Source organism: Calidris pugnax, unplaced genomic scaffold, assembly GCF_001431845.1.
Source record: "Calidris pugnax isolate Ruff unplaced genomic scaffold, ASM143184v1 scaffold153, whole genome shotgun sequence".
NCBI lineage: Eukaryota > Metazoa > Chordata > Aves > Charadriiformes > Scolopacidae > Calidris > Calidris pugnax.
Window position 1 is genome coordinate 41711 of NW_015090999.1, and position 27554 is coordinate 69264.

General features: G+C 44.4%; 1 protein-coding gene across 1 annotated transcript; it reads left to right on the forward strand.

Annotated features, from left to right (window-relative positions):
* Window positions 1–3115: 3115 nt before the first annotated feature.
* Window positions 3116–27554, forward strand: DCT (dopachrome tautomerase). Its single transcript, XM_014955504.1, has 8 exons — window positions 3116–3559; window positions 11823–12122; window positions 12887–12987; window positions 20408–20574; window positions 22284–22463; window positions 22569–22704; window positions 24614–24815; window positions 26953–27554. Exons 1-8 carry the CDS (start codon window positions 3259–3261, stop codon window positions 27132–27134), a joined length of 1569 nt encoding a protein of 522 aa, XP_014810990.1. The 5' UTR covers window positions 3116–3258; the 3' UTR covers window positions 27135–27554.

Genomic DNA, 27554 nt, shown 5'->3' on the forward strand with positions numbered 1-27554 from the left:
TAAACTTATATGTAGAATGTTGTATTTTGGCCAAAATTCTTTCCAAAATTCCAACGGCTAAATAATTTTCTGGCTTGTTGCTAATCTGTGCTTGAGTACAGTAGAAGGAGCCAGAGGAACAATACTGTCATTGAGAAAAAAAATGCGAACCCGCTGCCTACTTACTGCTCAGGAATTCTGTATTACTCGGGTGAGTTGTGTTTTGTGATTTATTTGCCTTTCATTTGAGTATTCTTTTTCTTCATTCCCTCTCTTGCCAAGAAAAAAAAGTGAACGTACTAATCCCAAAGATACATTGGCGTCTGTAGGTGTGTATTTTTTTGCCACCCTTTGATGACAGGCTGGAAAGTTTGATATTAGGGGTGAACCTGGACTGAATCCATTCTACAAAGGAGCTGGAATACTGTATTCTTCTGCTTTCAGAGTAAAGCCCAAATGATTTAACTAATAAATTTAACACAGTTTCATGTGTAGTAGCCTGGCCTGGCAGGTCAGAAGTGTGGACGCGCCAGTGCGGTCCCAGTTTGGATCAATAGAGTTTTGATCACTGCTCATGTGTTCAAATGCCTGAAAAGTCTTGATAGCTGCAGCAAGCAGTTCTAGGAAGTTGTGTCAACAGACGGTGCTGTTTAATTTTCAAGAGATAGTAAAACCGTGGAGTAAATAAAAAGTCATTCAGCATGCTATCTTGTGAAGTGGGATAGTGCTGATATCGTGCAACCTTAACAACAGCTCCTTTCTTTTAAGTGCAATAGCTGTGGGGAAGCTGCGGGAACTTCTCAACAGTGAGGCACTAAGAAGCAGACAGTGCCTGCCATTTTCCTGGTGACTAATTGAAAGACAACCACCTTTTTGTCATTGTGCTTGGTGTCTTCTGCATTGTGTATCATGCAGTGGTGAGTGGCTGCTGATGCTGGCAGGCTTGCAACAGGCACCGACTCAGTGACGCCAGGATGCTGGATGTGTCCATCCTTTTCCTTCCCATCCTCCTGCTCCCTCTCTGACCCGGGAGGGCACTCCTAAAATGATGAATTAGTGAGAACCAGAGGATAGTGCTGCATCTATACTAGCACTGCATGCTGTAGCATGCTCCCAGTTCCATAAAATTATGTGGTTGTAAAGCTACATACGTGCCACTCTTCTACTCACAGTTTTATTTCCCTGCTCACTAAGTAATCTCCATGTTATCATCTCTCTGCTGTTCCTTTTCTCCACACTCTCTGAACTTCTCTGAAGTTCACAACTTCTCTGAAAACGACACATTTCTCCTTCCTCATGTACATTACAAGCACTTCTTGCCTTACCTTGCCTTGCCTGCCTCAGTACCTCTCCTTTCTCTGTGCTTACTCTTTCTGCCTCATATAGGATCTCCAGTGGCACTAGGTACCTTCTTATGGGAGCCTGGACAGAGTGGCTTGATTATAGTGGCTGCTTGCACATATGTATAACCACTTCAGTTCAGAGGTTTAATCAGCTAGCTGAATTCTATCTAAATCTTTTTTTTTTTGGTGATGCTGATAAACGTGTGTTCACTGTAATTGCTCTCAGGTAACTTTGGTTCAAGACATTGTCTAACCTAGATCCCAAGACTGATCTTTCCCATACCAGAAAGTTTGCTTGGGTGCTGAGCATGGGGAGGTGCGTTGTTCAGAGCGTTTTTGAGTTAGTGCTTTCACTCCTGAGCTTCTTCAGCACTTTTTTCCACCAACTAGTCTTATTTTCTGTCGTTTTCACGTTGTGTTGAGAGCAGCAGGCAAAAGCTCATTCCAGGTAAATTCAGTCCTAAGGAAGATGAGTTGAAACCCCTGTGTCATATTGCTAATTGGCTTTGTACTTCCAAAAATTAAGTAGAATCATATTTTAGTTTGTCTGGCACATAGTGAATTTTTATATAAATATTGGAGAACCTGAAAGCGCTGACAACAGTGTCTGCAGTAAGTTTGCTGCATAGATAGTAGACTTTTTGTGTTAAAATGGTGCGCCATGGAGATATTGAATAGCACAGCCACAACCACAGCTGTTTTCATTATACATACTTATAAATATATCTAAGCAATTTTAGTGTAGAGGGGGGGAGGTAGACAAAGCTTTCATTGAAGCAAAGGGAGTTGCCAGTTTTAGTTCAATATGGTGGAGCTGAACAGATAGCTATGGCTTCAGACGTGTCTCATGATTTACCACTACTTTATTTTGATGTATTCATTTTATTCCTGTAGCACATAGGAGCTGCACTGTGGGAAGGAGGTGCTGCATGGGAGCAGCTTTTTGAAGTAATTTTTGTTGATGTCCTGAACAAAACCACTTGTCTGTATGTCTGGTGCGTGTATTGATCTCACAGACTGCCTGCTGCCAGGTGGGTAACAAATGCCCAGCTCTGACAGTTCTGAAAGTCTAGCAGCCTGAACGGCCCCAAAATAACCTCTGGTGTAATGATGGGGAAAGGATTAGAGAGCAAACAAGGACCCTTTAAAAACAATTAAATAATTTATTTTGTATACAAAAAGGCTATTAAGAAGGGAACCCTTCTCCACTTGCCACTCAGATGTTTACAGTACAAGCACTGGAGCTCTGCAGTCAGCAGATGGAGTCTCCATCCCAAACTGTCGCTACCGAGTTTATTAATTTTCACTAATTTCACGCACCTTTGTCTTCAGCACTTCCAGTTCATTTTCTACAGGTGCTGCTTTAGTGGAAAGTATAATCTTGCAGTGAATGAACTGAAAAAAGAAGGGTTTTCCTCTTCTGTTTACCAGCTGTTTACAGGTTCTGAGCAAAAGAATAAACCTGTTTCCCCAGCCACCTCAGCTAAAACAAGACCGTCAATTTCTCAAAGCTCACGAAAGACATGGAGAAATAAACCTGAGGCATTCACCCTCCTGACAAGCTGCCAGAGCCCGCAGAACTTGCTCTCACGCTGGAGTCTTTTCTGCTCTTGATGTCATGTGCAAAACACGAGGATTTGTGCCACTCTAATCCCTCTAATGAGGGCTTCTCCCAACCTCTATATAAACCTCGCTCCAAGCCGTGGCTGCTGGGCAGGCACCGCAGAGCCAAAGTGCCCCTCTTTTGAACTGCATTCAAGGCAATTAGAGACCAGGATTAAACAAACACCCGACACCGGCATCCTCGGCAGCGAGAGGGATTATCCCGCTCGGCTGGGGCACGGAGCGGCGGCCAGGCCAGGTTGTCCCACCGCGGAGATCTCCCTGCTCCACTCGCTCAGGTCCGGCGGAGAAGCAGAGCCTGCAGCCAGCCGTAATGGGTGGCCTGAGGTGGCTCTTCTGGGCTGGGCTGGGCTACCTGAGCTGCTGCTGTGTGCCCCGGGCACAGGCACAGTTCCCCCGTGCCTGCATGACAGTGGAGGCCCTTCGCTTGAAGCGCTGCTGCCCGGCCTTGGGGACGGAGCCAGACAATGTCTGCGGGTCCCTGCAGGGCAGGGGACGGTGTCAGGGGGTGCAGGCGGACACTCAGCCCTGGAGTGGCCCCTACACCCTTCGAAATGTGGATGACCGGGAACGGTGGCCCCTCAAGTTCTTCAACCAGAGCTGTCGGTGCACAGGTGAGAGGGGTGCTGGGGTGAGGAGGTGGGGATGGATGGGTCTGAAGGACAGAAACATTTGTGGTGGTGAAAGGCATCAAAAAAGCTTCAAATATTACCAGTTTCCTAAAAATACTGTTACGTTCATGATACCATTAGCACTTCTTCTAAGCAACAGAGTTGAAAAAGTCCTTTCTCTCATGCAAACTTTTGGGTTTTCCTCTTTCTCCCTGGAGTTGTCCCTGTAGCCACTGTGGCGGTGTGCTCTCCCTATTTTGCCCCCTCCTCTGCCCGGCTCCTGCCCCGCCTTGGCCACCACGGCCATCACAACAGCAGTTGTGATAACTTGCACCCAGACTTTGGGGGATGGCTGGCAGCATAGTCAAAATACTGTCTGGAGTGGGGACCTAGAAATTTTGTTGCCATGAAAATATGGCTATAGGTCAATTATCTTACTGTATAAATAGTGGACAGCCCAAGAGCCCTTTAACCTCTCCTGTACGGCAGCGGGCTGCACGCCAGGATCTCCCCTTTTGTGAGGACGCTCGCTTGAGGTTCTACTCCTCGAGGTTGAGAGATTCCTTGCTGCAACAGATTCTCAGTAAGTGACTAATAGCATGCTAAACTTTGAAATCTTAGCTAAGTAATGTAAAGGATTGATTGCGCATATATAATCCTTTAGACATAAACCGTTGACCAAGTCTGGGACTAGGATTGGATCCAGCTGCACCTAGACTCCTCTCTGAGAAGGAGTTTAGAAAGCAAGGGGGTCCTTTCTGAACCTCATGACTCAATGGGAGGGTCTCCCTGACAGCTTGTCTGACCCTGTCCTCTGTGCAGTAAATAATAGAGTGTACTTGACATCAAATCTCGTAAAACACTATCACATTTACTACTGGTTTTATCGCACTTACTACTGGTTTTGTTAAATCACTGTTTCACCTTAATAAATATTTCACTACTTCACTCTAACTAGTGAAGTTAATCACTCCATCTGCGACAGCCGCCCATCAACTTTCTCTGAAGAATTTGGGATGTTTCAGTGCTGCGTTCAAACCTCTGTCACTGCTATTCATGGCCCAGTGAGCTACCCATCAACTTTCTCTGCAGAATTTGGGATGTTTCAGTGCTGTGTTCAAACGTCTGTCACTGCTATTCATGGCCCAGTGAGCTTGTATCAGTGTGCATTGATCAGAAACTTAGAGATTTATTCCTCTTGGAGTAATACTTTGCAGCACGATATACCCTGGGCACTGAAAATGGGTAGATGTCTGGCTGCAGTGTTGCCCAGGACCATTAACCAAGTCTACAACTCACTTTGATTCAAAATGAAATCGGTACAGACACCAAGGAGGCCATCCTGCCCTTTTTCTCCCCATCTCCAGTCGCTCCTTCCCACCTGTGGCTTTACAATGGGCTTCCATGTTCACTTGCTGGTGGCAAAATGGGAGTTGATGTGCTTGAAGGCTGACGTGGCCAAAAAGGATCGGGTTTTAAGGAGACCAGTTCACGTGTACCAGCAGGAGGGAGGGAATGGGAAGGTGAGGTTAGGGCAGGATAAGGCGACAGGACTCTCTTTTCAGCAGCAGCCCTGGTTGAAGGAGGGTTAAAGTGAGCAGGAACCACAGCCTCAGCCCAGGCTGGGTTGCAGGGCTGGCAGGAGATGCTACCAGCGGTCAGGCAAACGGCACATCTCCAGCACTGAAGTCACCTGCTGGGCAGGCTTCAAATGCAGCCTGGGGCTTCATGTTGGAAACAAAGTTGTTTGAATTTTCTAACACGGGAAGAATAGCCTGCTTTCCTTCAACCTGATTCTTCAATCTAGCTGAAGAAGTATATCTCTGAAGTATATCTCAGCTCTCGCTATCAAAAAAGCCCAGATCAATCTGAGAAAGAAGTGCTGTAGAAAATTTCAGCCCACAAGGTTAAGTTTTGCAGTGCTGTTATCAACTGAAGGCAGAGAGGTAAGGGCAGATGACTTAAATGGATACACGATGTTACTGAAGGTCCTTAAAATAATAACAGACTTCAGAGCATAAGTCAGTTTTTATCTCTTCCTTTGACTAGATTTCAAATGCTCGTGTGGAGGTACTTTTCCAGACACTTTACAAAAAAAATAAAATTGGATGTAGGGTTTTTTCATTTTAAAGGTTCTTATGTACCTCCAAAAATAAAGTCAGGTATCACATACAGGCACAGACCCTGGGTCACAAGATCACTGAAGCACATGGATATACACCAACATTTACGCAGTCTGAGTAATTAGGTTATCAAAACCTGGGAGAAAATTGAAGAGAGAATAGGTGTAGACAGACATGGTCTGCATAGACAGACATTAATTTGCTTGTCCCAGCGGAGGTGAGCACCGGTATTGGGTTTTTTTGTGCGTGTATGGTTGGACTTGATGATCTCAGAGGTCCCTTCCAGCCATGAAGATTCTGTGAAATTCTATTTGATATTTGCAGGGCTGGGTCCCCAGTTACGTGACCAGAATGTAGTGTCCTGTCATTCAGCCTTTCTTCCGCTGAGCTGTCCGCTCTCCTCGGCTCTTTAAATCTGGTTTGTCTCACTGCATTTTTATTCCACTTGTGTTCTTCTTTCTCCTTGCAGTCTCTGTTATCTAAATATACCTGTGATAAAACATTAAGGTGGAAGGCATCCTTAAGGATAAATATCAGAAAGGTTGCCTGGGCTCTACTCTGCTTGATGCTGCTTGCAAAGGCATTTCTAGGAGAGCACTAAGAAGTTCACAACTCACAGAATCACAGAATCGCCTAGGTTGGAAGGGACCTTTAAGATCATCTAGTCCAACCGTAAAAAAGCAAACAACAACAAAAAAACCCACCATACCCACACTCCACCAACCAACACTAAACCATATCCCCGAGCACTGTGTCAACTCATCTTTTGAACACCTCCAGGGGTGGTGTCTCAACCACTTCCCTGGGCAGCCCATTCCAATGCTTGATAACCCTTTCTGTGAAGAAATTTTTCCTGACATCCAACTTGATCCTCCCCTGGCGCAACTTGAGGCTGTTTCCTCTTGTCCTATCGCCTGTAACTTGGGAGAAGAGACCTACCCCCACCTCTATACAACCTCCTTTCAGGTAGTTGTAAAAAGTGATAAGGTCTCCCTTCAGCCTCCTCTTCTCCAGGCTGAACAACCCCAGCTCCTTCAGCCTCTCCTCATAAGACTCACTCTCCAGACCCCTCACCAGCTTCATCGCCCTTCTCTGGACCCGCTCCAGCACCTCAATGTCTTTTTTTGTAGTGAGATGCCCAAAACTGGACACAGTCCTCGAGGTGGGGTCTCACCAGTGCCGAGTACAGGGGGACGATCACCTCTCGGGTCCTACTCACCACACTGTTCCTGATACAGGCCAGGATGCTGTTGGCCTTCTTGGCCACCTGGGCACACTGCTGGCTCATGTTCAGCCGACAGTCGACCAACACCCCCAGGTCCTTTTTTGCCCAGCAGCTCTCCAGCCACTCTGCCCCCAGCCTGTAGCGCTGCCTGGGGTTGTTGTGACCCAAGTGCAGGACCTGGCACTTGGCCTTGTTGAACCTCATCCCGTTGGTCTTAGCCCATCGATCCAGCCAGATCCCTCTGGACAGGCTTTGGGATTTGAATTAGATCAATGTTGCTTTTGCAATGTGACTTTTACAATGTTGGTGATCGTGTGTCTGTGTCTATTAGTATTTTGTTGTATTTTTTTTTTCCACTCTGTTTTATATACTGATTGGCTTTCTGCACACCAGAGTTTTAAGTGGTGTGATGTGTGATCTTTACTAGGCACCTAGGGCTATGGTACCTATGATAGGGAACGTAAATTAAATATTCTCATTCAAAGGGACATGGAACAGTGCACATCTCTACTATTAAGGTATCTTATTTTCCAAATGAACGTTAGGTGCAAACTGCCTATTTGAAATGGTTCCTGGCTTGTGCAAACTCCAGCCCATACCAAGGCTCCTTCTAGCATTTTAACGTGTTCCAGTGCCATCTTGGCGCTGTTTAATTTATAGTTTAGACATGGTGTAAACGATAAGCTATGGGAACTCCAACTGCCATGCAGCTGATTATATTTGGATAGACAGTGCCATTTAAATGTGTCACATAGCTGATGGCTGTACTGTAGGAAAGCTGGAGGAGCTGTGCGGAACAGGGCTCAGGATTTCCCAAGGGGGATTCTGGACTTCTTGCAATAAATTAATCAATTTGAGCGTTCTGCTAAAAATGTAATAGCTAAGGATAAAAGGAACTTTGAAAATTTGACCATTTGTTGTTGCTGTTCATTGAGGAAAAATGTCTTAAAATCATATCAATCTAGGTCTGGGTGCTGAATATTTCTGGGAGAGAAAAAAAAAATAAATTCCAAACTCAAACAAATATTGGTGAGTGGTTATTGTATGGTCATGTTATTTTTATTTTTTTTCTCAAATTAATGTAAATTTTCTAAGGAGTTTCAAGGCTTTAGCAGATAATATGCACTAGCCTTTCTTTAACTGGGGACAAATATAACAGAATAAGATGATTACTACAACAGAAAGATCCAGCTTTCCTTCCCACTTTTTCTACAAAGAACTATGTTCAAAAAAGCAATTGTAAGTCTGTTGTTCACTCGATGTGTTGGTGGCTGCAAAAATACCATCTCTAGAAAAAAGATGTGGTTATGGCATGAATGTACCTGGGAGGTAGCAAAATGTTTTTAGTTCCTGTCTAATTTCAGTTTTGTATACATTGCATGTGTTCTACAGTTGGTTTGGGTGCACCTAATATTCATTCAATTTATATAAATTCTTGAACTGAAATGACTTGATGACAGCTCCTGGCAGCATGCAGTCCTATGTGAAGGGGAATGTGGTAGTTTATTTTTCGATAAGGTGCATGTGTTGAATTAGACAAAATGTTGGATACAGTAGCCTAACCCTGAAAATTGACACTAATTACACAACAAAGCAATATTCCAGTGGGATAGTTAAATTTCGTTTAGAAGAATACTATTTTAGAAGCTTATGAACGAAATGCTATTTTGAGTTCTTTGTCTTTGAGGGTGGCAGAGCACTGGAACAGGCTGCCCAGAGAGGTGGTGGAGTCTCCGTCTCTGGAGACTTTCAAAACCCACCTGGACAAGTTCCTGTGCAACCTGCTGTAGGTGGACATGCTTTGGCAAGGGAGTTGGACTAAATGATCTCCAGAGGTCCCTTCCAACCCCATATCATTCTGTGATTCTGTGATTTCTGACAAGAGAACATTGCCAAATATACCTGAGGATGCTATAAAAATGTATGGCATGAATGTACCTGGGAGGTAGCAAAATCTTCTTAGTTCCTGTCTAATTTCAGTTTTGTATACATTACATGTGTTCTACAATTGGTTTGGGTGCACCTAATATTAATTCGATTTATATACATTCTTGAACTGAAATGACTTGATGACAGCTCCTAGCAGTATGCTGTCCTATGTGAAGGGGAATGTGGTAGTTTATTTTCCAATAAGGTGCATATGTTGAATTAGACAAAATGTTGGATACAGTAGCCTAACCGTGAAAATTGACACTAATTACACAACAAAGCAGTATTCCAGTGGGATAGTTAAATTTAGTTTAGAAGAATACTGTTTTAGAAGCTTATGAAATAAATGCAATTTTGAGTTCTTTGTCTTTGAGGGTGGCAGAGCACTGGAACAGGCTGCCCAGAGAGGTGGTGGAGTCTCCGTCTCTGGAGACTTTCAAAACCCACCTGGACAAGTTCCTGTGCAACCTGCTGTAGGTGGACATGCTTTGGCAAGGGAGTTGGACTAAATGATCTCCAGAGGTCCCTTCCAACCCCATATCATTCTGTGATTCTGTGATTTCTGACAAGAGAACATTGCCAAATATACCTGAGGATGCTATAAAAATGTTCAACACAATCAGGAGTAATACTGCAGTGTAAAATACCACTTTGTCTGGAAATCTGCTCCTCCTCTTTGCCAATCTCTTCTTCACTGCAGTCCTCTTTCTTACTCAGTAAAAGCTCATGTCCCATTGAAAAATGCCTGATGAAGTGGTGGAAAGAATGGACCCCTTGGATTACCTCATAGATTAGGTGCTTAAGGAAGAAAATCCTGCAGACCATCAATTGGATATAATTAGCACCTGCCCAAGAGAAACAAGTGAGGAGTCACTGGTTCATCTGGCTTCAAATGCCATACAGGCGGAGAAGAGCGTTTTTCATATGAAGATGACTCAACATTTCAGGCTTCTGCAAATTTCTTTTAATAGACTGAGGAGGTGCATAAAGTATACCTCAAATATGAATATTGTCCAATAAAATGATCTTTGGCACCAAGAGCTGCATAGATTCAAAGGGCCCTCACAGATAAATTGGTAATAAGCCCTGTAGCCTCTGACAACCTGAAATCTTAGTGTTAACCATTGTTCTGCTCATAGGCTCAACCCTACAACCTAGGGATGTCTGCCCATCCAGGAACGCTTCAGAAGCCACTATGCCATCACCATGTTAGCTCAACATTTCAGGCTTCTGCAAATTTCTTTTAATAGACTGAGGAGGTGCATAAAGTATACCTCAAATATGAATATTGTCCAATAAAATGATCTTTGGCACCAAGAGCTGCATAGATTCAAAGGGCCCTCACAGATAAATTGGTAATAAGCCCTGTAGCCTCTGACAACCTGAAATCTTAGTGTTAACCATTGTTCTGCTCATAGGCTCAACCCTACAACCTAGGGATGTCTGCCCATCCAGGAACGCTTCAGAAGCCACTATGCCATCACCATGTTAGCCCAAAGTCTGTCCTGGATCTAGCAGTGCCAATATGTGTGGGCAACAGTGAAATTTTGTGGCATTTTGAAAGACAACTGGCATGGTTGTTATGGAGTGAGTGTGTACATGGTGTTGGAGGAAGGGTGGGGTTAGAGAGTCTCAATGCAGATTTGGGAGAACTGAGTGGAGATCCCAGAGGACCCCTGGTCCCCCTCTGCTCCCTCCTTCCCCTGGCAGCAATGATTGTCCTACATCCCTGCAACGCCAGCAGCCTTATTGCTCTCTACAACCACCTGAAAGGAGGGTGTAGAGAGGTGGGGGTCGGTCTCTTCTCCCAAGTCACAGGCGACAGGACGAGAGGAAATGGCCTCAAGTTGCGCCAGGGTAGGTTCAGGCTGGATATTAGGAAAAATTTTTTCACTGAAAGGGTTATCAGACATTGGAATGGGCTGCCCAGGGAGGTGGTTGAGGCACCATCCCTGGAGGTGTTCAAAAGACAGGTTGATGTAGTGCTGGGAGGTATGGTTTAGTGATGATGCTCCTTGTTTGTTGTGTGGGTGTCTATTTTTGTCAGTTAGGTTGACGGTTGGACAAGATGATCTTTAAGGTCCCTTCCAACCTAGAAGATTCTGTGATTCTGTGATTCTGTGATTCTGTGATTCTGTGTGCGGGCAGGAGGCAGATGTCTGCTGCAGGAATGGTCCCTTCCTCGTCTCCCCTGGCAAAGGCAAAACGAGCTGCAGCAGGACCTTTCTGCTGCTACTGGCAGTCTGCCGTGGTGGGCGAGAAGCCATGGCTAAAGCAAGGTCTGCTTTCCTGGGCTCTTCCACGACATGAGGGGGTCTGAGCTAATAGCCTGGAGGGAATCCCATTACTCGCCTTGACCCATGCCAGCAGGGAATGCTGGTACCGCAGTGTTTCTCAGGCTCTTACTGCAGCACCATTTAATAATCCTTCAAGCGTGACCTGCGGCACCCCTGGTGCTTGTCCTGGATTGTGTTGGGTCCCAGATACACTGTTAACAGACGTTCCTTTTTCTCCTGAGTTTTGTCCTTAAGAGAACTGCTTTGTTTGGGGATTTTTTTCTGCGCTCAAGGATCCACGTGAGCCAACTCTTTTTTGGGTGTGATCCTGGAAGCCTGGGAGTACTTGAGAGCCAATTGAGCAAAACACTTCATCACGTGCTTAACCTGAAGTGCTCGGCTCTCTGCTCAGTGAGGCTCCTCACGTGCCTGAGTGCTCCGCAGATCTCTGATCACTTTGGGTAGTCAAGTCCGTCACCCAGTGCTTCACCTCCCCAGCTGGCTGAGTGTGATTCTTGGTCCTTCTGTGGCTCTGGGAAACAAGCTGTCCTTCTGGTGAGGCAATTGGCAAAGCTGCCAGTCTGCTCGGATGCTGTCCCTTCTAGGAACTGGTGTCGATGGGGAAAAAGAACGCTAATTCTTAATTCTTCTGCATTCCACTGGTAGTTTTCCCCGATTTGTAATGTCATGACTGCTCTTTCCTCTTGATTCAGGAAACTTTGCTGGCTATAACTGCGGTGACTGCAAGTTTGGCTGGACTGGCCCTGACTGCAATGTGAGGAAGCCACCAGTTGTCAGGAAGGATGTCCACTCCCTGACGGCAGAGGAGAGAGAGCAGTTCTTCGATGCTCTAGACCGTGCAAAGACAACCATTCACCCCGACTATGTGATTGCAACTCAGCACTGGATGAGTCTCCTTGGTCCCACCGGAGAGGAACCCCAAATTGCCAACTGCAGCATTTATAACTACTTCGTTTGGCTCCATTACTACTCAGTCAGAGACACGCTATTAGGTTAGTGCTTTTTGTATCCAAGGGGCTCTGCAGGTAAGGGAAAGGGCGAAAAGTATCATTGCTCGACAAAAGCAAGTGTGCTTAACACAGATGTGTTACTTAAGCAAGCCGTGAGTCCCAGTAGGAGCAGATCTGCGGAATTAAACGATTGGTGGCCACCTGCAGTTGAAGGGCCTTCAGACCTGCTGCAGTGATAAATAAATTCTTATCTGGGTTGAAGCTTGCTTCAGTGATAAACAAATCCCTATGTGGTTTGAAGCCCCTAGTCTTTGATCATCTGAGCTCTTGTGTAATAATGAAAGCACAATACAAGAAATAACAAGCACGATTTGAAGAAGATTGGCAAAAGACATGTTGAATTACTGTTGGCAGGTTATGGAAAATACTGAAGTTCTTTTGAGAGATACATGGTGTAAATCCTGCCACTGAGCAAGAGAATGAATGAATATGGTACATATTAGGAAGGAACTAAGATTTTAGACAAGGGGACTGCTTCTTTAAACCAAAATACACCAAAGGCATAAGAAATCTTCACAATATCCAACTTTTGGGGGAATATGAAGTTTTGAGAAGCACTGAAGCGGTTGTCCACAGAGGAGTTTGTTTCACTTGCCCCACATAAAAGTTGGAGCTTCTGATATGTGCGTTCTTTCCAAAGGTGCAGAGTTGCATGTTTTTAACTCCACCCCAGGCAGTAGAAGAAGGTACTGTCTGTCTCTCGCCTCATCTGGTGCCTAAACGCTTATTTTATCTTCTCTTTGTAGGCCCTGGCCGCCCCTTCACAGCTATCGACTTCTCCCATCAAGGACCTGCCTTTGTCACTTGGCATAGGTACCATTTGCTGCTGCTGGAGAGAGACCTGCAGGTGAGCTGAACAGCCTGTCCCTTTCCTCATGCAGCTTCTCTCTTGCTGTGTGACTTTGTCGAGCTGGCCAAGGGTAAGCTATTTCCTAGGACAGTTTCTTACTTAAACTCCCAGGAGCTTTTGCTCACTGATCCTTTTTTGCTTAAAGTGAAATTGCTGCTTTCAAGATGCTGAGGACTGAACATTTTCTCACTATGAACAATAATACGAAGGTTATCATGGAGATTTTTTTCTTCATTCTCCCCAACAAGGGACAGAAGATGTGGATTAACAATACTTATTAATAAAATCAAAGGAACACATAGACGTAAAACTTGGTAACGGATATTGTCTGCTGATATTGAAGATACTCTCCCAATGAAAGCAGCTCTAAATATTACCCCCTTTAAATGTGCCATGCTATACATTTAGTACATGCATATGTTTAGCAATACATCTTTAAAAGAAATATGTGGTAACCTGCCTGAGAGCCAGTTATCAAAGCATTGACTCTATTTTGCATTACTTCTACATCAGCAATGCTACTGTATTTTAACCTTGCAGACTTTTAATGAAAATGATTGGTATGAAAATAGCTGCAGGATCTTGCTTGTGTGAAATCATATCTAACAAGCGAGCACGAGAAAATGCACTGTATTCCTCTGTTACTATGAGTTCAGATTCTTCCCCAGGGCTAGCCTTTCTGGAGCAAAAGCAAACCATATGCACAATTTTACCCGTTACCCACTTACATAATTCAGAAAGCCCCTTAGTTACTTAAGGCTCAATTAATCTCTGATCCTGCCTGGTCTCTGGGTAGTTAGAAAGCCTAACATTGCCAGAAGAAGCGCAGGCCAACAGTAGAGTAACTAGTGACAATGTCTTTGCTAGGACTGACTTAACACCCCAATCTTTTGAAAGCAGTTGGAACAGCTCACAACATACAGTTCTGAAGTGTATGTAGTTGAAATGCAGAATGAAAAGCAGAATATCCAGCAAAATAACCAGTGAATACCCAGTGAAATGACTTGCAGGAGTCCCTTCCTTTCTCTTTACTTCTCTTTCTTGAAGGTTGTTCCCTGCTAATGCATTTCTGTCCATCGCAGCGGCTGGTGGGCAACGACTCCTTGGCGCTGCCCTACTGGAACTTCACCACGGGTAGAAACGAGTGCGACGTCTGCACGGATCAGCTCTTCGGAGCATCGCGGCCGGACGACCCGGAGCTGATCAGCCTGAGCTCCAGGTTCTCCCGGTGGCAAATAGTTTGTAACAGGTATGGGAATATCTAGGGAGAGCTTGCATACTGATCAAGCCTTGCTTTCAGTCAGTACTGAGCGCGTGGGCTGCGCTCCCAGTGTGAGTGAGCAGCAGGAAAAGAGCCCAACCCGTCTTTTTTAAAACTGGGGATCACCATCGGTTTGTGTGTAGATGGTGCTGTGTAAACTTTCCCCTCGAGTATTAGGGAAACGTATTTTTAAAGATGATTCTTTTGCTACAGGATTGCAGTCGATTCAGCCAATTTGAGGCTGCCAAAAGTCTGAAGAGTTTGCACATTGGCAAGTATCTTTTTAAAGAAGGAATCCCTGTGTGTTAGTTCTCTGTAACAAACACCCCACTGGTTTTGGCAGCAGAAACAGAAAACTGTTTTTTGGCGTATAGGAAGCTAGGGACAGGCTGAAAAAATCTGTTCCCTTGTGTTGGGTGAGATCTTTAGTTTATATAGATACCTATATAAATATATATATATAAAATAATTATGTATTATAAATATATAAACATATCTTTATATAAATATATACAGATATTTACATACCTGATATATTTGGTGCAGTTTGGGGATTGACTTTGCTGTGGCTGAGGTTTCACATGGAAAGCAACACAGAGACAGCCAGGAGCTTGCTGCCAGCTCTCTGTAGGCATATACTGATTCGGGTGAGGGCAGCGCTCTGAAGTGCAGGATTGGGGTGCTACGACATAAGGTGCTGCTGGTGACAGTTCTCATAAAACGTTCCTGTCAGCTCTGGGGCAGCGTGCAGTCAGTCAGACAGAGATACCAAAAGCTCAGGGCTTTTCAAAAGAGTCTCTTTCTCTGGGTACCTAAAGAGCTACTTGAAATTCTAGCTTTAGGCATCAGTTGGCTTTAAATTTGCCCCGACTTTTTCTGTAAGATAAATAGGGTTTTGTTTTTACTCAAAAACTGAAGGGACTAAACTTTTGCCTTGCCAAGGTTAAAGATAGAAGGGCTTTTGTTTACTTCATGAGTTTCTGAAAATGCAGTCTCATTTTATATTGAATAGCACAGAATATTTTTCACAAGTGACACGCTGTTTCTCTCCTCCTCTTTCCCTTTTTCTCTCCTGAATATAAAGGACTTGCTCCGCGTTAGCTAGTAGGCAAACCCCACAACAACAGGATGTCCTCCCGGCCCTGAAAAAAGAGGATGTAGTGCATTGAAGTTGCTTTTCTTCTGAAGAGGATGAAGGATAGAAAGTGAAATCCTGTTTTCCATTGTTCCTTGCATTTTCTTAGCCCACCCCACAGTGGGATTTTCCTGTTGATTTTCCTCTTTGTTAAGAGTTAAAAAGCTCGTGCTTACTCAGGACTGAAAGTTTTTCAATTCAAAAGACTCTTTTAGATTGTCTGGCTAAAGCTGTTCTTACAAAGCCCTCAGGAGGGGAGTAGGTGTAGAGGGAGCTGTGTTTGCCTTTTCTTAAGCATCCTCTCTCTGTGGAGGATGAGCCTGGCGAGTCTTGGTATGAATGACTGATGGTCCATGGAGGGTGCAGAGCCATGGAAAGTCATGGCATGGTGGCAGTCCTGTGATAACTACAGTTCCCAGGCCACAGGAGGTGAACCCAGATGCCCCGGGAGGTGTAAGTCCCTAATCCCTGCTCTCTCACAGATCCAGACCTCTTTCGTGCTACGGGAGAAAAAAACAACAAGCCAGGGCACCATCACCTTCTTCTGACTTGTGCCTCTTTCTGTTTCACGCTCAGCTTGGATGACTACAACCGCCTGGTCACCCTGTGCAACGGGAGTGACGAAGGACCGCTGCGGCGGCGACCTCCCGGGGCCTCCGGCGAGCAGCTGCCCACCGGGGAGGACGTCAGGAGGTGCCTTTCCCTGCAGGAGTTCGACAGCCCCCCCTTTTTCCGAAATTCCAGTTCCAGTTTCAGGTTTGGCCTTCTGCTCCTCCAGGGCCGGCTGGGTCATGGGTTTTCTTTGGGGGTGTGTTTGTCAGCAAAATGTGGTTACTTGATGCTGCTTTTACCTATCCACAGGAACGCGCTGGAGGGCTTCGATAAGTCAGATGGAGCCCTTAACTCGCCGATGCTGAGCCTTCATAATTTGGCTCACTCTTTCTTGAATGGGACCAGCTTTCTCCCTCACGCAGCCGCCAATGATCCCATCTTTGTGGTATGTCCTTTTCCCCCCAGTGTGAGTGGCAGTGGCTCAGAGAAACTGTCTCACCAAAGATTTGCAAAACAAGTAAAGTGAGTTCCCTCAAAGTAAGTCCTTTAAATAGAAAAGGAGAATGTATTTCTCTTTTCTTGAGCGTTGCCATGCCTGCTTAATGGTCAAATAAAGATGGAAGAAATCTCGGTGATTTGTGAAATATAAAGTAAGTTTCTGGAGAAAAGAGCTGCTATTCCAAGTCATGTTGCCCTGAATCCTCTCATTAGGTGGTATCTAAATTTAATAGCTTATACCAGACAATTTTACAGCAACAAGATAGCAAGTGGGGTTAGTTATTTTTACATCAGTAGACTGAGTAGATTGTTTCTTTGTTTAAAACTTCACAGGCTAATAGGAAGCACAAGTAATCTCAGGGTCCTTTGGAGAATAGAAATAATGTGATTTCACTGGTGCATTAGTACAGTGCTACACTGCAATAAGCAGCACAAACAGCAATGTGCAAATAAAAAGCCAACTGATGACTCTGCTTACACATCTTTCTCTCCTAATAAATTCCTGCCAGTTTCTTTTCCTCTTTGTTAGATTAAACCACAGCGATTATATAGAGAAATTGTAATGCAATTAATTTCTTCCTTAGCTTTCTTTTAAGTTTGCCATCTTTTGTTGGAAAAGTTAGCCTAAATACTTATGCGGGCAGGAGGCAGATGTCTGCTGCAGGAATGGTCCCTTCCTCGTCTCCCCTGGCAAAGGCAAAACGAGCTGCAGCAGGACCTTTCTGCTGCTACTGGCAGTCTGCCGTGGTGGGCGAGAAGCCATGGCTAAAGCAAGGTCTGCTTTCCTGGGCTCTTCCACGACATGAGGGGGTCTGAGCTAATAGCCTGGAGGGAATCCCATTACTCGCCTTGACCCATGCCAGCAGGGAATGCTGGTACCGCAGTGTTTCTCAGGCTCTTACTGCAGCACCATTTAATAATCCTTCAAGCGTGACCTGCAGCACCCCTGGTGCTTGTCCTGGATTGTGTTGGGTCCCAGATACACTGTTAACAGACGTTCCTTTTTCTCCTGAGTTTTGTCCTTGAGAGAACTGCTTTGTTTGGGGATTTTTTTCTGCGCTCAAGGATCCACGTGAGCCAACTCTTTTTTGGGTGTGATCCTGGAAGCCTGGGAGTACTTGAGAGCCAATTGAGCAAAACACTTCATCACATGCTTAACCTGAAGTGCTCGGCTCTCTGCTCAGTGAGGCTCCTCACGTGCCTGAGTGCTCCGCAGATCTCTGATCACTTTGGGTAGTCAAGTCCGTCACCCAGTGCTTCACCTCCCCAGCTGGCTGAGTGTGATTCTTGGTCCTTCTGTGGCTCTGGGAAACAAGCTGTCCTTCTGGTGAGGCAATTGGCAAAGCTGCCAGTCTGCTCGGATGCTGTCCCTTCTAGGAACTGGTGTCGATGGGGAAAAAGAACGCTAATTCTTAATTCTTCTGCATTCCACTGGTAGTTTTCCCCGATTTGTAATGTCATGACTGCTCTTTCCTCTTGATTCAGGAAACTTTGCTGGCTATAACTGCGGTGACTGCAAGTTTGGCTGGACTGGCCCTGACTGCAATGTGAGGAAGCCACCAGTTGTCAGGAAGGATGTCCACTCCCTGACGGCAGAGGAGAGAGAGCAGTTCTTCGATGCTCTAGACCGTGCAAAGACAACCATTCACCCCGACTATGTGATTGCAACTCAGCACTGGATGAGTCTCCTTGGTCCCACCGGAGAGGAACCCCAAATTGCCAACTGCAGCATTTATAACTACTTCGTTTGGCTCCATTACTACTCAGTCAGAGACACGCTATTAGGTTAGTGCTTTTTGTATCCAAGGGGCTCTGCAGGTAAGGGAAAGGGCGAAAAGTATCATTGCTCGACAAAAGCAAGTGTGCTTAACACAGATGTGTTACTTAAGCAAGCCGTGAGTCCCAGTAGGAGCAGATCTGCGGAATTAAACGATTGGTGGCCACCTGCAGTTGAAGGGCCTTCAGACCTGCTGCAGTGATAAATAAATTCTTATCTGGGTTGAAGCTTGCTTCAGTGATAAACAAATCCCTATGTGCTTTGAAGCCCCTAGTCTTTGAACGTCTGAGCTCTTGTGTAGTAACAAAAGCACAATACAAAGAAATAACAAGCACGATTTGGAGAAGATTGGCAAAGGACATGTTGAATTACTGTTGGCAGGTTATGGAAAATACTGAGGTTCTTTTGATAGATACATGGTTTAAGTCCTGCCGCTGAGCAAGAGAATGAATTAATATGGTACCTATTAGGAAGGAACTAAGATTTTAGACAAGGGTTTGAAGCCCCTAGTCTTTGATCATCTGAGCTCTTGTGTAATAATGAAAGCACAATACAAGAAATAACAAGCACGATTTGAAGAAGATTGGCAAAAGACATGTTGAATTACTGTTGGCAGGTTATGGAAAATACTGAGGTTCTTTTGATAGATACATGGTTTAAGTCCTGCCGCTGAGCAAGAGAATGAATTAATATGGTACCTATTAGGAAGGAACTAAGATTTTAGACAAGGAGACTGCTTCTTTAAACCAAAATACACCAAAGGCATAAGAAATCTTCACAATATCCAACTTTTGGGGGAATATGAAGTTTTGAGAAGCACTGAAGCGGTTGTCCACAGAGGAGTTTGTTTCACTTGCCCCACATAAAAGTTGGAGCTTCTGATATGTGCGTTCTTTCCAAAGGTGCAGAGTTGCATGTTTTTAACTCCACCCCAGGCAGTAGAAGAAGGTACTGTCTGTCTCTCGCCTCATCTGGTGCCTAAACGCTTATTTTATCTTCTCTTTGTAGGCCCTGGCCGCCCCTTCACAGCTATCGACTTCTCCCATCAAGGACCTGCCTTTGTCACTTGGCATAGGTACCATTTGCTGCTGCTGGAGAGAGACCTGCAGGTGAGCTGAACAGCCTGTCCCTTTCCTCATGCAGCTTCTCTCTTGCTGTGTGACTTTGTCGAGCTGGCCAAGGGTAAGCTATTTCCTAGGACAGTTTCTTACTTAAACTCCCAGGAGCTTTTGCTCACTGATCCTTTTTTGCTTAAAGTGAAATTGCTGCTTTCAAGATGCTGAGGACTGAACATTTTCTCACTATGAACAATAATACGAAGGTTATCATGGAGATTTTTTTCTTCATTCTCCCCAACAAGGGACAGAAGATGTGGATTAACAATACTTATTAATAAAATCAAAGGAACACATAGACGTAAAACTTGGTAACGGATATTGTCTGCTGATATTGAAGATACTCTCCCAATGAAAGCAGCTCTAAATATTACCCCCTTTAAATGTGCCATGCTATACATTTAGTACATGCATATGTTTAGCAATACATCTTTAAAAGAAATATGTGGTAACCTGCCTGAGAGCCAGTTATCAAAGCATTGACTCTATTTTGCATTACTTCTACATCAGCAATGCTACTGTATTTTAACCTTGCAGACTTTTAATGAAAATGATTGGTATGAAAATAGCTGCAGGATCTTGCTTGTGTGAAATCATATCTAACAAGCGAGCACGAGAAAATGCACTGTATTCCTCTGTTACTATGAGTTCAGATTCTTCCCCAGGGCTAGCCTTTCTGGAGCAAAAGCAAACCATATGCACAATTTTACCCGTTACCCACTTACATAATTCAGAAAGCCCCTTAGTTACTTAAGGCTCAATTAATCTCTGATCCTGCCTGGTCTCTGGGTAGTTAGAAAGCCTAACATTGCCAGAAGAAGCGCAGGCCAACAGTAGAGTAACTAGTGACAATGTCTTTGCTAGGACTGACTTAACACCCCAATCTTTTGAAAGCAGTTGGAACAGCTCACAACATACAGTTCTGAAGTGTATGTAGTTGAAATGCAGAATGAAAAGCAGAATATCCAGCAAAATAACCAGCGAATACCCAGTGAAATGACTTGCAGGAGTCCCTTCCTTTCTCTTTACTTCTCTTTCTTGAAGGTTGCTCCTTGCTAATGCATTTCTGTCCATCGCAGCGGCTGGTGGGCAACGACTCCTTTGCGCTGCCCTACTGGAACTTCGCCACGGGTAGAAATGAGTGCGACGTCTGCACGGATCAGCTCTTCGGAGCATCGCGGCCGGACGACCCGGAGCTGATCAGCCTGAGCTCCAGGTTCTCCCGGTGGCAAATAGTTTGTAACAGGTATGGGAATATCTAGGGAGAGCTTGCATACTGATCAAGCCTTGCTTTCAGTCAGTACTGAGCGCGTGGGCTGCGCTCCCAGTGTGAGTGAGCAGCAGGAAAAGAGCCCAACCCGTCTTTTTTAAAACTGGGGATCACCATCGGTTTGTGTGTAGATGGTGCTGTGTAAACTTTCCCCTCGAGTATTAGGGAAACGTATTTTTAGAGATGATTCTTTTGCTACAGGATTGCAGTCGATTCAGCCAATTTGAGGCTGCCAAAAGTCTGAAGAGTTTGCACATTGGCAAGTATCTTTTTAAAGAAGGAATCCCTGTGTGTTAGTTCTCTGTAACAAACACCCCACTGGTTTTGGCAGCAGAAACAGAAAACTGTTTTTTGGCGTATAGGAAGCTAGAGACAGGCTGAAAAAATCTGTTCCCTTGTATTGGGTGAGATCTTTAGTTTATATATATACCTATATATATATATACACAATAATTCTGTATTATAAATATATAAATACATTTTTTATATAAACATATACAGATATTTACATACCTGATATATTTGGTGCAGTTTGGGGATTGACTTTGCTGTGGCTGAGGTTTCACATGGAAAGCAACACAGAGACAGCCAGGAGCTCTCTGTAGGCATATACTGATTCGGGTGAGGGCAGGGCTCTGAAGTGCAGGATTGGGGTGCTATGACATAAGATGCTGCTGGTGACAATTCTCATAAAACGTTCCTGTCAGCTCTGGGGCAGCGTGCAGTCAGTCAGACAGAGATACCAAAAGCTCAGGGCTTTTCAAAAGAGTCTCTTTCTCTGGGTACCTAAAGAGCTACTTGAAATTCTAGCTTTAGGCATCAGTTGGCTTTAAATTTGCCCCGACTTTTTCTGTAAGATAAATAGGGTTTTGTTTTTACTCAAAAACTGAAGGGACTAAACTTTTGCCTTGCCAAGGTTAAAGATAGAAGGGCTTTTGTTTACTTCATGAGTTTCTGAAAATGCAGTCTCATTTTATATTGAATAGCACAGAATATTTTTCACAAGTGACACGCTGTTTCTCTCCTCCTCTTTCCCTTTTTCTCTCCTGAATATAAAGGACTTGCTCCGCGTTAGCTAGTAGGCAAACCCCACAACAACAGGATGTCCTCCCGGCCCTGAAAAAAGAGGATGTAGTGCATTGAAGTTGCTTTTCTTCTGAAGAGGATGAAGGATAGAAAGTGAAATCCTGTTTTCCATTGTTCCTTGCATTTTCTTAGCCCACCCCACAGTGGGATTTTCCTGTTGATTTTCCTCTTTGTTAAGAGTTAAAAAGCTCGTGCTTACTCAGGACTGAAAGTTTTTCAATTCAAAAGACTCTTTTAGATTGTCTGGCTAAAGCTGTTCTTACAAAGCCCTCAGGAGGGGAGTAGGTGTAGAGGGAGCTGTGTTTGCCTTTTCTTAAGCATCCTCTCTCTGTGGAGGATGAGCCTGGCGAGTCTTGGTATGAATGACTGATGGTCCATGGAGGGTGCAGAGCCATGGAAAGTCATGGCATGGTGGCAGTCCTGTGATAACTACAGTTCCCAGGCCACAGGAGGTGAACCCAGATGCCCCGGGAGGTGTAAATCCCTAATCCCTGCTCTCTCACAGATCCAGACCTCTTTCGTGCTACGGGAGAAAAAAACAACAAGCCAGGGCACCATCACCTTCTTCTGACTTGTGCCTCTTTCTGTTTCACGCTCAGCTTGGATGACTACAACCGCCTGGTCACCCTGTGCAACGGGAGTGACGAAGGACCGCTGCGGCGGCGACCTCCCGGGGCCTCCGGCGAGCAGCTGCCCACCGGGGAGGACGTCAGGAGGTGCCTTTCCCTGCAGGAGTTCGACAGCCCCCCCTTTTTCCGAAATTCCAGTTCCAGTTTCAGGTTTGGCCTTCTGCTCCTCCAGGGCCGGCTGGGTCATGGGTTTTCTTTGGGGGTGTGTTTGTCAGCAAAATGTGGTTACTTGATGCTGCTTTTACCTATCCACAGGAACGCGCTGGAGGGCTTCGATAAGTCAGATGGAGCCCTTAACTCGCCGATGCTGAGCCTTCATAATTTGGCTCACTCTTTCTTGAATGGGACCAGCTTTCTCCCTCACGCAGCCGCCAATGATCCCATCTTTGTGGTATGTCCTTTTCCCCCCAGTGTGAGTGGCAGTGGCTCAGAGAAACTGTCTCACCAAAGATTTGCAAAACAAGTAAAGTGAGTTCCCTCAAAGTAAGTCCTTTAAATAGAAAAGGAGAATGTATTTCTCTTTTCTTGAGCGTTGCCATGCCTGCTTAATGGTCAAATAAAGATGGAAGAAATCTCGGTGATTTGTGAAATATAAAGTAAGTTTCTGGAGAAAAGAGCTGCTATTCCAAGTCATGTTGCCCTGAATCCTCTCATTAGGTGGTATCTAAATTTAATAGCTTATACCAGACAATTTTACAGCAACAAGATAGCAAGTGGGGTTAGTTATTTTTACATCAGTAGACTGAGTAGATTGTTTCTTTGTTTAAAACTTCACAGGCTAATAGGAAGCACAAGTAATCTCAGGGTCCTTTGGAGAATAGAAATAATGTGATTTCACTGGTGCATTAGTACAGTGCTACACTGCAATAAGCAGCACAAACAGCAATGTGCAAATAAAAAGCCAACTGATGACTCTGCTTACACATCTTTCTCTCCTAATAAATTCCTGCCAGTTTCTTTTCCTCTTTGTTAGATTAAACCACAGCGATTATATAGAGAAATTGTAATGCAATTAATTTCTTCCTTAGCTTTCTTTTAAGTTTGCCATCTTTTGTTGGAAAAGTTAGCCTAAATACTTATGTAGTAGTTCCCTAGCTTATTATCTTAATAATTCTTAAGTCCTACATTAATTCCTTCCTCAACAATGAAATCTTCATTTCACTATGCTGTAATTTTACATGCAAGATTATTTTCCATGAGATATTGTCTAAGTTTTTTCAAGGGTGGTAATTAAAAAACATAAGTACATCAGAAATTCATTTGAACTGCCCCAGACATTTGTAACACTTGTCTGAACTCAACTTGCAAACAACCTTCCTGTATTAGTGCTATAGGCACACTGGGCAAGACCTGATCAAATTTGTGGGTACCTAGGGCTGTGGAACTGGTGACACGCTATTAAGTGAGCATGAAAGAATCAAATTTCCCTCAATTTTCCATACCTCTTCAAACATGAGAGAGAGTAAAATCTGTTTTAGATATACATTCACCTGAATGTGCTCGGTGGGCCCTCACTCTAGTGGGTGGACCTGCCTATTCACTGCTGGCTGATACTAAACTGTCTGGAGAAAGAGCTTATTATGAACAAGCAGCAACAAGGACATATAGAGCAAAATAAGCCATGCAGGAGATCAATTTGCTTTGTTCTCATGAACTTTCTTGGTTTCCGATTCTGTAAATCCTGCTCAAATTAGATTACCCTCTTCTCTCTCAATGGTGCTGCCACCTTAGGCGAGAGTGTTTTAAAGCCAGTTCTGGGCCCCCCAGTTCAAGAGGGACAGGGAACTACTGGAGAGAATCCAGCGTAGGGCAACAAAGATGATTAAGGGATTGGAGCACCTCCCTTATGAGGAAAGGCTCAAGGAGCTGGCTTTAGCCTGGACAAGCAAAGGCTGAGGGGAGACTTTATTTATGTTTATAAGTATCTAAAGGGTGGGTTGAAGGATGTTGGAGCCGGACTCTTTTCAGTGGTTTCCAGCGACAGGACAAGGGGCAAAGGGCTCAAGCTGGAACATAGAAAGTTCCATTCAAATATGAGAAAAAACTTCTTTACGGTGAGGGTGACAGAGCCCTGGAACAGGCTGCCCAGGGAGGTTGTGGAGTCCCCTTCTCTGGAGATCTTCGAGACCTGCCTGGATGCAGTCCTGAGTAATGTGCTCTGGGCAATCCTGCTTTATCAGGGGAGTTGGACCAGATGATCTCTAGAGGTCCCTTCCAACTCTGACAATTCCGTGATTCTGTGAAAGCTGTTGCATCCAGGAAGAGCTTAATGAGTGTGCTGCCCATGTCTGGATTTGCAGGTTCTTCACTCCTTTACTGATGCCATCTTTGATGAGTGGATGAAGCGGTTTAACCCCCCTGACAATGCCTGGCCTGAGGAGCTGGCCCCCATTGGCCACAACAGACTGTATAACATGGTCCCTTTTTTCCCTCCTGTGACCAACGACGAGCTCTTCCAAACCGCGGAGCAGCTCGGCTACACCTACGCCATTGACCTGCCAGGTACATCTCAGAGGTGTGCAGGCTCTTCCAGGCCAAGAGATGAGAGCTCACATTTTCAGCAACACAGGTGTATGGAAAATGAGGCACCTTTCACAAAAGTTTAGTTCACATCCTTAGTTGGCTCTGCTGCGAAAGGCACCAACTTGAGGAGCTCCAGCATTGACAATGTGCTCCTTTGGGGTTGAGGAGTCTTTGATTTTGGCTCCTGCTCCCGGTGCTGTTCATGCCTGGTACAGGACCCTTTAACCTGTCAGAGGTCAGGTGCTCTGCCAGGGAGCTTACGGTGGTCATTGGAAAATACTTGTTTTGTGCAGGGCCCTGAATAATGCTGCACCATGAATCTCCTTAGAGATGAACTCCATTGATCTTTGGATACACTGGAGAGAGGCACCTGGGTGTTCTGTGTTATAAACCCCACAATTTTGGAGATTTTCCATGCCCATAGGTGTGATACACATTAGGGTTTGTCTATTCGTCTGAAATTAGCCTTGACGCAAATCAGATAAAGACAAAAACCAAGAAAGCAAAATATTTGTGCACAAAATCAAAAATATGCAGCACAAGTTGCAAATGTTTGTAAAAGGCAAAACTGTAAGGAATGTGTGAAAACCATGCTTCAGATATTTTACCAAAGATTAAATCTGAGCAGTTTCTTTCTTCCCCTCTCTATTGCTTTGAGAGGCAGTAGGTGCTTATCTAACCCATGTGGGCAGAAATTTCTTCTGAATCATTACCAGGTATCTGGGGTTTTAATCTGTGGAGACTGTTTAAAGGTCTATAGGCTGCAAAAGATTGAAACCCTTGTCCTCAGGCTACATTCATGCAGGGGAGCTCTGACTCGTGGAGGCACGCTAACTGCTTCTGCACTGCTTTTCTCAGGGGTGTCCCAAGACTTTCCCCCAAGAATTTAAACTTCCCCATTTATGGAGTTTAAGTTTTCCTCCCTTTGGACTACTGTCCCTGCTTCTGCTTTTGGAAATGCTGCTCCTCCTTGGGCACGAGGTACCTGGAGAGGAAAAATGGCAGCTTGTGATTCTGCTGCTTCTCAACTCCCACCTAAATAAATTGCTAGCTCACTGTGAAGCAGCGTTTCTGTCCCTGTCTGCATGGTCTGTGTTCAGACAATCCAGTTTTTACATCCAAACCCTTTTTTACCTAAATATACAAGTTCCAATTCTAATTCATGTAACCACATTAGAAATCAACGTATGTAATACATTGCTGGCTCTTACTTGAGAGGCAGTAAGGCAGAGAACAATTAATTTGGGACCTTGGCTGAACTTGGGCATGATCGCCCTCAACTCTTGTTGATAGGGACTGCAGATTGGATCACACAAATTTTAGTCACTCCTATAATCAGTGTGATATCTCCTTGAGCCATCTGTCTCATTAAGCCCATAAGTCTAACTAGCTTCCAAATACTTTAAATCCTTTTGAGAGGTTTTTGTGGATATTTAGTCAAATGTAATTCTTGTCATCTCAGTATATGTAGCATTTTCCAGAACAGGACAGCAGGCAATTTTTGCTTCTGAAAGCATAAATGAAATCAGAAAATAAAGTTATTCAGCCGAGTGGAGCAGGGTTATTATAAGAATGGGCGATATTATCTTAGAAGACAGAAGTGGATCCCCAGAAGTGGTTCAAAATCAGAAGATGTGATCTGGAGCAAGTTGGCAGAATCACACTAGTAGTGTTTTCAGTTTAGAATTTGACAATGGGCTGCTTTGTTGTCTATTGGAAAATGTCAAGGTTTTCTGTTGACCAAAGTAGCTTGTAAACAGCTATGCTGAAATGTCATTATAGAAATAATTGCTTAGATAATTCAAAATGTTGGCCAGATTAGATAAGAGAATGATCTTTTTGTCTTGTAACTGCTAATCTTTCCTGTTCTCAACACTTTAATTTGTATGAAAGGTTGAAGGTTAAATTCAGCTGTAGAATTCTGTGGCAGGAAACATCTCTGGCTCTGGTATGTGTATTGGTTACATGGTGAATTACCAGCTTCCCTTGTGGCCAGTGGGTCCCTGGGCCACACAAGTAATCATAGTTACCAGGCTAAGGGATATTTTCTTTCTTCTATGTGATTTGAGAAATGAAATTATATGCTGTCCTCACTTCAGACATTTTGTATTTCCAGGTTCACTGGAAGAAACCCAAATGTGGGCTGTCACGGTTGGATCCACAATTGGAGGAGCACTTATAGCTCTGGCCACGCTTGTTCTGCTGCTTGTGCTTTTCCAGCACCGAAGGCAAAGAAGAGGTTTTGAACCACTGATGAATGTGAGCTTCAGCCCCAAAAAGTACATGGAAGAGGCCTAGTGTCATGGCTTTGTTTCTTTGCTGATTCTTGTAGGATGTGACCTTGATTGCCCCATTGAGATCTTAGCTGAGAGTTTATCACACGCTCCTTTGGCAGCTAACGGCATCATTCTCATTCAGGTTTTCCCGTTATCTTGTATATCTTGTATATGAAGTCTCTGGGTCCATATATGCAAGGCCCAAGACAGGCCAGACTTTTCTCATTACCAAACGTTATCTGGAGTGTGTGACACTTGTGTAAGACATCCTCTATAGACTTAGATCAAGACAACTAAGAATCCAAATAGAGAAAACCAACTTGAATGACCAAGATAATTTTTCACCTCAATGTATTTTTTATTTCATTTAGCAGCTCTAAGATGTGCTAAAAGTTATTAACTCTACATATATATTTGAATAATATTATTTTACAGTTATCAA

What these genes read in the sequence shown, in the direction of transcription:
- DCT (XM_014955504.1), top strand. Translation starts at nt 3,259, where the DNA reads ATGGGTGGCCTGAGGTGGCTCTTCTGGGCTGGGCTGGGCTACCTGAGC. An exon ending in CCAGAGCTGTCGGTGCACAG is followed by an intron (nt 3,560 to 11,822) that starts GTGAGAGGGGTG and finishes CTCTTGATTCAG; the next exon opens with GAAACTTTGCTGGCTATAAC. An exon ending in CCAATGATCCCATCTTTGTG is followed by an intron (nt 22,705 to 24,613) that starts GTATGTCCTTTT and finishes CTGGATTTGCAG; the next exon opens with GTTCTTCACTCCTTTACTGA.